Genomic DNA, 9,639 nt, shown 5'->3' with positions numbered 1-9,639 from the left:
CTTTTTTCTAGCTTATGAGCGATGAAATTAACTTGTTAAGTTTGACATTGTTTCACCAAAATATTAGTACTACCAGGATTGTGTCGGCCTAAAAATAGTTCATGTGTACTGTTAGAGGCTTAGAGTTTTTTTATGTTAGTAACCTGTTTTATAAAAAATATAAAAAAAATCAAAAATAAAAACTCTTTTTTCAAGAAAAAGATATTCAATTGGTGTAGAACTAGTTGGACTACTTTCCAACTACATATCGGAGACTGTGTCAGTAGCTCAGTTTGAACTTAAAAAACAAAAACTTGATTCACCGAGACACCGACTGCACTCCCTCCCACTGAGACACTCCCTCACTCGTGTCGGAAAATGCAGAGTCTCTCACTCTCAGCAGCAGCAGCAGAAACAATAGGTAACAACGAAGACCTCCTCAAACAGCTCCTCCTTTGGATACCAGCCAAACCACTCATCCGCTTCAAATGCGTCTCTAAACTCTGGCTCTCTCTCATCTCCGACCCCCAATTCTGCCACTCCCACACCCTCCTCAACCCTAACCCTAAATTCCCCTCCGCCTTCTTCTTCAGCCCAACCGCCGCAACACACCCCCACTTCATCTCCCTCCTCCCTAACCCAAACCCACCCACGCCTCTCAGTTTCATCCCTGACCCAAAAAACCTCAAGATCCTCCAGTCCTGCAATGGCTTGCTCCTCTGTACTGATGGCCTCTCAGTCCCTACCAAATTCTATGTCGTCAATCCCACAACTAGCCGATTCTCTGAAATTGCTCTTCCTAAAACGCCATGTACCCTCTTGAGTCTTGCTTTGGCTTTTGACCCTTCCAAATCTCCTCATTTTAAGCTGGTTTCCGTTTCGGGGTCCCGTGCCGTTCATTCCACGCTTCGAAACATTGGGATTGAGATATACTCGTCTCGGACTCGAACCTGGAGGACCTGTGAGTCTACTGTTATGTGGTTCCCTTCGTCGCAGAAGTTCTTACCCTGTGTATACTGCAATGGGAGGATTAATTGGCTGAGCACGTTTTGTTGGTTGGTTCACTACGACATAGATGAAGGGCATTATGGAGTGGTGGATGGAATTATTGGTCACCCATTTTCGGATTGTGAATACTCATGTTTTGGGGAGTCTGGTGGCCGTTTGCATCTTATTGAAGTGGATGGGAGTGATCTAAACCAGCTTGGTGTGCTGGAGATGGGGAAGGACTACTCTGGTTGGTTTCTTAAGTACCAGGTTGATCTTAGTCGAGTGAGACCTGCATTTCCTTCTTCTACTCGCCCAATGTGTTGTCCATTTTTGTTTCTTGATGTGGAGGAAAATGAGGAACAAGATCCAGTCCTTTTGCTGCACATTGGTCATAAGGTCGTCTCCTTTAACACCAGGGATAAGAGGTTCAAGACGCACTGTAACCTGAACACACCTTCGCTAGTTGGATGGAGAGATGCTTATCCATATATGGAGACTCTGGCTTGTGTGTAAGTGGTAGTTGTATCTTCCATCTCTTTTTTCTGTTCAGCTTTTACTTATGAAAACTAAGAATGTTTGGTATCGGCTACTTATATTTGCCTATGCATTTGACATCAATCTAATGGTATCTTGAACTTATATGTGGACTAGTTATGTGTTGTGTGTAAAAGGGTGCAACAAGTCTTGGTTGGGATGGATGGGTGGTTTTAAGTTATTTGTGCATGTTTTGGTACTTTAGATTCGATTTTTGACCGGCCAAGTTGAGTTGCTGAATGTAGTCCATGTATAGCTGGACTTTTTTTTTGTGAAGCAGAAAATTGTGTCCTGCAATTTTAAACTAGGTATGCATTATTCTCCCATCCTCTTGTTCGCTAAAAAGAAAGATAGAATTACACAATACACATACTGCAAAGGTCACATCTTGTAAACTGAAGAATAAAACTGAAGTATCAGGGATCAGTTTGCCATCTCTGATTTGGAGTTCCATCTTGATTACAAATCATGTGTAGTGCTCTTTTATATAGGATTAGAATAGGAAGCATGTGTAATTTGTATGTGACATTATTTATTAACAAGAATCTATCTTCTCCATTAAATATCTAATCATCTTCCTCAAATGAAGTCCATTTATGTGTAGTACTTTAGAATAGCTGTTATGCTAATCATGTGGATCGTGTAGTACTCTACAATAGCTGTTAGGCTAATTATAGGGATATTGTAATTATATGCAAGCTAGTTATAGTCTACTATAAAGATGTCATGCTTGTAAATCAAAACTAAGGAGAATCAATTTCTACATTATTGTCTCCATACAATTGAAGAGTGTTTTATACAATTTAAATTAGCACTTCAAGCATAAGAGCCATGGAGGCAGCTGAATTTGTTATATCACATAATAAAAGGACATACGAAGCAGGTTTCGGGGGAGAGGAATAAAATAGAACAGATCAAGTATGAGAACAATTCTGCTAAGTACAACTACCATACCCTAAAGTCCTAAACTATAACAATCAATAAACCAAAACATAAGGAAATTGAAATGAAACTAACACCACATACTGAAGGCCAAAAGGCTCACGATAACAAGGTGTTATAACACTCTTCTAAAACAGGAAGAGCTCAAAAAAAATAAAAATAAAAAATCTTCTACAACTTGTTGGTTGGGGGTTGGATGTAGAAAGAATAAGGGCAAACAATAAAGTTTTAGGATGTATCAAACTATCAATTGAACCACTCATTACAAATTTACCATTTGCATGGATCTGTTTTGGTATTTTTCTTGCTGGAGTGTTTTTATTTCTTTTTGTAATTATCCCACTCATCTACGATGATAGAGAGATTGCTAGACTCTAACCAAGCACATCGACTTCTCCCCAGACAAACGAGTACGTAGTCAAACAAAGTCTTAAATTAACTTTTAATATGCATCCTTGGGATTGCATCCCCTTTTGGCATGATTCTGGTATCTGTCGTTGCCGTATAGGATAAAATTGCATACATAAACATGTATATATATGCTGTGATCGCTGCATGCGTCCTAACAAGGCTCACATATAGCAATGTCTCTGAGCAGCTGGCTCGCAACTCTTGGCAGTCAGCAGTCGAGACATTGCTGCTTTATCAGTGTCTTGATTTATATTGAACTTTCCCTTGTCCGCGCCCATCCACTTTCCTTCAACATCAATCGTTTCGATCCAGGTGTGAAGGACATACTGTATGAAGGTGAAGCCGTGCCTACTACATCTGGCGCAATCGAGCTCAACACCATCGGGGAAGGATTCAAAACTGGCCGGGTTACTTGTGCACAGCCTCTGCACTTGTGGGACTCTTCCAAGGCTGCAAACTTCACTACTAATTTCACTTTTACAGTAGACACTCTTAACAAGTCCATGTTCGGTGATGGTTTTGCCTTATTTCTTCCTCCTCTTCACTATCCCATTCCACCTAACTCCGCCGCTGGTGATCTTGGATTGTTCAACACCACCATTCGTTATGCAGGCTACCAAAACCAACTTGTCGCAGTCGAGTTTGACACCTTCGCAAATCCAGAATGGGATCCACCAGAGACGCACGTTGGCATCAATATCAACACCATCTCCTCAGTTGTTCATTCCAGCTGGGATCCTAGACTTCACAGTGGTAAGATTGGCAATGTCCAGATATCATACGAAGCTGCGACCCACAATTTCAGTGTGCTCTGGACATACGAGGGGAATGATTCTTTTATTTCGTACTTGATTGACCTACGAAAGGTTCTCCCCCGCGTATGTTACAGTTGGCTTTTCATCTGGTACTGGTTTTTTACTGAGCGCCATGTTATATACTCATGGGGATTCAAGTCAGATTTGGATTCAAGTGGCAAAAACAATAGAAATTCTTCATTAAGGTGGCTGCAGCCACTTTATCTGTTTTTCTGCTTGGAGTACTTGGTGTTATTTTCTCTATATATTGTTGAGAAAATCATTGTTTGGTGGCAAGGAAGCGAAAGAAGAACAATGGCGTAATTAGTACTGACCTTAAGAGAAGCCTTACCAAAGCAGTTTAGCCCCGAAGAATTGCATGCTGCCACCAATGATTTCGCACGGGATAGAAGGCTAGGTGGAGGTGCGTCTGGTCAAGTTTATAGAGGAATGCTACAAGGTCTGGACCGTGAAGTAGCTATCAAGAAGATCAGCACAGGAACTGATCAGCGCTACAAGGAAATCTTCATGAATGAAGTCAAAATATTAAGCCCCTTGCACCATCGAAATCTGGTGCAATTCATTGGATGGTGTCATGATCATGCGCGCAATGAGTGCTTGGTTGTTTACGAATACATGCCTAATGGCAGCCTTGACGAGCACCTGCATGGCCGTAGAGAAAGACTGCAATGGAATTCAAGGTACAAGATCGCTTTAGGCTTGGCCGCCACGGGCTGAAGAAAAAGGAATACGCCTTGTATGAACAGCTTTTGTGTTAAGTAATGGTGCTGGTTTAATAGTTGTTAACTTGCAAGTTGTAAGTGACTAAAAGGTTTGTTTCTAAAAGAAGACTGTAGTCTCCTGAATGTTGTGCCTCAGCGTTTCAAAAGCTAGGGATTCGTAGTCGGATTCATGGGTTTCGTAGAGGGCTCTGCGACTTAAGTTTACAACATCAAATAAAACGGCTCTAGAACCTCACTAGGGAATAATGGTGGGAAGAATGAAGATGGTACAATCTTTTGGAAGCCTATACAATATCAAGAATGGGGAAAAGAAACAAAATTCCTGAACATATTACAAAACCATCAAATTTCTCATCACAACCTTTAATTATAATGATATCAAGCATTGATGGGTAATTGGGTATGAATCAAAGTGCCTGCATTTTCTAGTTCAGCAGATGCTGATAACACTTTAGGATTGGCTATGGCTTTGCTCGGAGCGACTCTGCCATCTTCTTCTCCATCTCAAGACCTCGACAATTATGGAACTCCCACTCATCGCAACACCCAGTCCGGCAAATGTTGCCAGGAGAATGCAAAGAACTGCTTGCACCCGGACCTGAAGCCACAACATAATGCAAGCATTTATACACAATATTTTCGATATGTAATAAAACCACCATATTTGATGAACAAATGAAAGATGACATGTTGAGGAGAGCATCTTACCAACGAGTAAAATATATGTGCAAATAAAACCACCAGAGCAAACTGAACCGACGCATAGACCCAGACAAATCTTCTTTTGACTAAACACAAAAGATCCAACAGTTAGTGTAGCAAATCAAAAATCTAGGATTTGTATCTTAAATCTTAACTAACAAAAACTAGGACGAGTTCCCACTGTTTATCCTTGCAACAACTAGAAAAGTTTACAAAGATTTACTGAAGATTTCTAGCCTACCCATGGTTGATGAGGTCATTGATGAAAGGAGTCCCAGTACACAAGAAAATGGAAGAGAGACAGCAATTGCACCCGTACCCATTTTCTCAACCTGTAGATGAACATATATCACCATGGGATCAAGTACAATAAAATTGACTGTTCTGTAGTTTAGACTTTGGATTTCTAATCTTACCAGTAGCTGTTCAAGAAAACAAAAGTAGGCAAGCATGCTAACAATGACAAGCACAGGCACTTCCTGCCAAACCCTGGAAAGAAATTAATTGAAAATATTAGCAAGGTAAGTGTCTCTGGGATAAATAAACAAGCATATATTATAGAAAAACAAGTACAAAATCTCCCAGCTACTAACTTTTACTGCCTATTTAACACTTGCCTGTAACCGTTAGCATCTTCCTGCAGAAATGTACTTCCAGTATTTCGAGCTCGAACACTTTGTATTCGTAATAGAGTGACAGGCAGGTTTAGAACCTCTTGCTTGCATACATCACAGGTCTTGTTACCTTTGATACTAAACCATTTTACAGCACATTCCTGATGGGCCAGAGCAAGTTCACCTTTGCAACTGCATTCCATTTTGAGGGTCTCACCCCCTTCACAAAGTTCAACTAGACAAATTCTGCAGACAGCCTCTTCTTCAGATATGTCTTCACCATTGTCATCATCATTTCCTGACCATCATAACAGTAAGACTGCTGTTACTCTAAAGTAGCAGATTTTGGACATACGTAGGTTATGATAGGAAGGGGAAACTTGTTACCCAACAAACTCAGAATCTAGAGAGCTATTAATAGTAAATTACAATCAGTATAAGCAATTCATGAAACAACTAAGGCAAGAAAGTTACCAGCATCCGCTTTTGGGGAAGTAATCAATATTGCATCCCCTTCCTTCACCCGAGGAGTGGAAGGAATTACACGGAAAAAGGAATCCATCCTCCTTAAGGCAACCTTCTCTTTAGGGTTGATTGGAACTGAAAGTGAGCGAGCTATCTGTCGAGCTCCTTTTCTCTGAAAAATATAAAGGAAAGTATCCTCTCAAAACAAAATAACTCCTATTTGTATATAAGAGCATGGCTGAGACGGTAACAGTTAGACAAAAAATTGAATAAGATCCTTAGGTCACTATCATATAACCTAGTTAGCATTCACATGGTGATGGGTTGATCAACTAGATGAGACTTGAGAATCTGGAGAAATAATGCAAGGAACCTACTGCTGAATTTAGAGAGCCACCAACACTTCCACCATGTGTAGAGTCTGGGAGTGAAGATGCAATAGGAGTTACAGGTAGAGATGATGTTCTCTTTATCCGCGGAGTGAATAGCTTGGTAAGGGACATTGACCTTGATATGGAAGGCTTTTCCCGTGGTGGCCCTGCAGGTGAACCTTCTGAAGCTGGGTTGACAGCCTTCTCTACATCTGAGGAACTTCGATTCTTGAAGCTTAGTTTCGGAAAAAGAGATCTTTTACAAGATTTTCCTTTGGATGAAGAGGGGCCTGGAGATCCACTAGTTCTTGCATCACTTGATCCTGGAGTAAGATTAAAATTTACTTTCCTAGGGGTGGGACTTGGTGTTGGAGGCATCTTTATTGCAACAAAATCCTGAACTCCATCTTCTTCTGTTCTTGAGGGTATCTCCAGGTGAAGATTTTGTCGCTTCCATGGATGAACTTGAGGTGTTACTTGAATTATTCCTACTGATTCTTCAACCTAAAAACAAAAGGATATAGCATGAATTGAATAGGATGTAAAGTAGGTTTAGATATGGCATTCTACAGTTCCATTTAGTTGCCAACCAATCTAAGTTTTTTCTTTCAAGTTTTCAGCAATTTAATCAGATCATAAATCTCAAATAAGCAGCTCAGAGAGAGAAAACTATCCTGAAGGGACATGAACCATGCCATTCTCCAACTTGGCGGAGAAGGGTACAAATATACCACTCAAATCAAAGCGCAACTCACAGAGCTGGCTTCAAAACTACAAGTGGTATCCACTAGTCTAAACCATTTTCCACACATTCTTCATGTAAATAGAACAATCAGGGGAAGAGGAAACCCTGTAAATCCATGAGACTTAAGGCACTTGATCAACTATTTTCTGCATTACAAGACAGGTCTCTGGCATATTTTCATTTGCATACTGATTCCTGAGTTGTAATTCAATTTCTTTTGCATTGTTGCACTGTTGCACGATGATATAATAGTATTAAAGCCTTATCATGCAAATTTCTGTGGCAGTGAATTACTGAATTTCATCCAGATGAAACAAAATTTCACATTTCATTTAAACACTTGAATGCTGATACTGGTTGTTGGTCTCATGTGTTTAATATTCTAATGTCAGTGCATATGATTGTGTTCGCCGAATCAATAAATCATGTCTTATCTTTTTGGCAATGAATTAATTAATCATGTGTACAAAGATTATACAAGCCTTATAAACGTAAGAAGCAGGAGACATAACTCTATGAGACGTTCTCGTACAGAAGTACTAATTTCATCACTGAATTTGTTGAAAACTAGAAAAACAGAGAGAACAGAGAGAAAGAAAAAAAAAAAAGTAATAATCTTTGATCTGCTGACAAACATTACACATCTGACGAATTGATTAGTCATTACAGTATAGGTTTGAAGTTTTGTCCATGATTTATAAAAGTTTGTGGAAAAATAATAATTCACAGACAACCAAGCCAATGATCGCAATGAGAGTGATTGCATGAGAATCATGAAATGGAAGTGATTTTACATATGTAGCAGTAGTCAAAGACCCAAAACCCAGAAGCATACAAGAATCATAAAGTAGAACCCAAGAGAGTTAGAGAGGTCAATATTCATTAATCAGAGAAAACTAGGAATAAATATTTTCAAATAAACCATACGTCCATACCACCCTTTTCCTTCTGATTGAAAAAAAAACAGAGAGGAAGAACCAGGAACAATAAAACACACAATAACTGATCATAAGAAAAGGAAAGCTGTTACAGCAGAAAGATGGTACCTTTTGATGAACTGGAGAAGCAACAAGTGCCCCTTGGCTTGAATTCTCATGATTCCCCTCACCCACGTGCTTTTCCTCAGTTGCCATTCCCTCAACACAACACCAATATCAACCCAAAACAATCAAAACCCAGAACACAAAACTCTTCAGGGAGCAACTCCAACCATATATGATATATCCAACCCCAGCAAACTTAGAGAGAGAGAGTGTTATATCATGGGAATGGGAGAGGTGGGAGAGATGTGGGAGAGAGGGAAGAGAAGTAAATAAGGGAGTTGAAATGAAAGGAAGATGCTTGGAGCAGCAGCAGCTGCTTCAATTCATTTATGGCAAAAGGTGGTAGGGACTGAGTGACTAACTGTGAGAGCCTACTGCTCACTGCCACACCACTCCAACAACAACACTCACTAATCCATTCTCATAGTGCGCCTGGAATCTGGTCAATTCTTTAGCTTTAGCTTAGATTAAATAAATAATACTTAGTCAGAAACCCGAAGCAGAGATTAAATCGATATGAACTTACGGAAGAGCCTTTGGTTCCTAACATAACAAAAGAGATTAGACAATGCCTCCTTCCCTGATCAAGTATTAGCATGTTAAGCGCCCATAATCGTTTTCTAGGTTCCCTTTGCTTCCTCGATTTGTCGTCTCAGTATCTCGCGAGATTTTGAGTCATCATTTTGGTGTTATTTAAGGAAGGACAAAACAATAACTTCTACCTGTTAAGGTTGTACTTGACTACTGGTTACCGATACGCATCAAACCATTAAAGCCAGCTCAAATATCCTTCCAATTCCTGCTTTCCGTTTCAGCAGTTTTCTTTTTTATCTCCTGTCACTATTTCGTGAACAGATTGGATCCAAACTCAACTTTAAAGTTGTTCTTGTCAAACTTTTTATTCAACCTCAAATTTATTCCTATAGTTTTTTCTTTTGTCATATTTGAGTATGTGCTAGTGTTTAGTTAGTTTTTTCGAGTTTGCAGTTTGCATTTGGTAAAACCAGAGGGTAATACAATCATCAACCTCAACTTAATTTGATTCCGTGATATAAGAATTTTTTTTATCAGTTAAACAAACTCAAATGTGATGAAGAATAAAGTGTAGAGACAAATAGATAGCAAGAGAATCATCTTATTCATTGATAGGAGCCCTTTATATAGGGAATTACACAATATCAATATGGTAAGGATATGAATACATAGATCTAGTTTAACTACATATCCTATTGGCATAAGGCCAAGGCACACATAGAGAATATCCTAGAACACTCCCCCTTGTGCCGCGCGCTGATATGCCGATGGT

General features: G+C 39.6%; 2 protein-coding genes across 2 annotated transcripts; one reads left to right on the top strand and one right to left on the bottom strand.

Moving 5' to 3' along the window:
• The first annotated feature begins 357 nt into the window (after positions 1-357).
• On the top strand, positions 358-1,482 carry LOC101298006 (F-box protein At5g07610-like). The gene has a single exon (XM_004296160.1). It carries the CDS (start codon positions 358-360, stop codon positions 1,480-1,482), a length of 1,125 nt encoding a protein of 374 aa, XP_004296208.1.
• A 3,291-nt stretch (positions 1,483-4,773) lies between these two features.
• LOC101315129 lies at positions 4,774-8,854 on the bottom strand. Its single transcript, XM_004294977.1, has 8 exons — positions 8,337-8,854; positions 6,552-7,049; positions 6,184-6,346; positions 5,713-6,007; positions 5,512-5,584; positions 5,337-5,427; positions 5,102-5,181; positions 4,774-4,991 (listed from the first exon to the last, which is right to left on the bottom strand). The coding sequence occupies exons 1-8, from the start codon at positions 8,421-8,423 to the stop codon at positions 4,845-4,847; spliced, it is 1,434 nt and encodes a 477-aa protein (XP_004295025.1). The 5' UTR covers positions 8,424-8,854; the 3' UTR covers positions 4,774-4,844.
• Between the last annotated feature and the right edge of the window lie 785 nt (positions 8,855-9,639).

This window comes from Fragaria vesca, linkage group LG3 (genome assembly GCF_000184155.1).
Source record: "Fragaria vesca subsp. vesca linkage group LG3, FraVesHawaii_1.0, whole genome shotgun sequence".
Lineage (NCBI taxonomy): Eukaryota > Viridiplantae > Streptophyta > Magnoliopsida > Rosales > Rosaceae > Fragaria > Fragaria vesca.
This window is presented reverse-complemented; position numbering and strand designations above follow the sequence as displayed.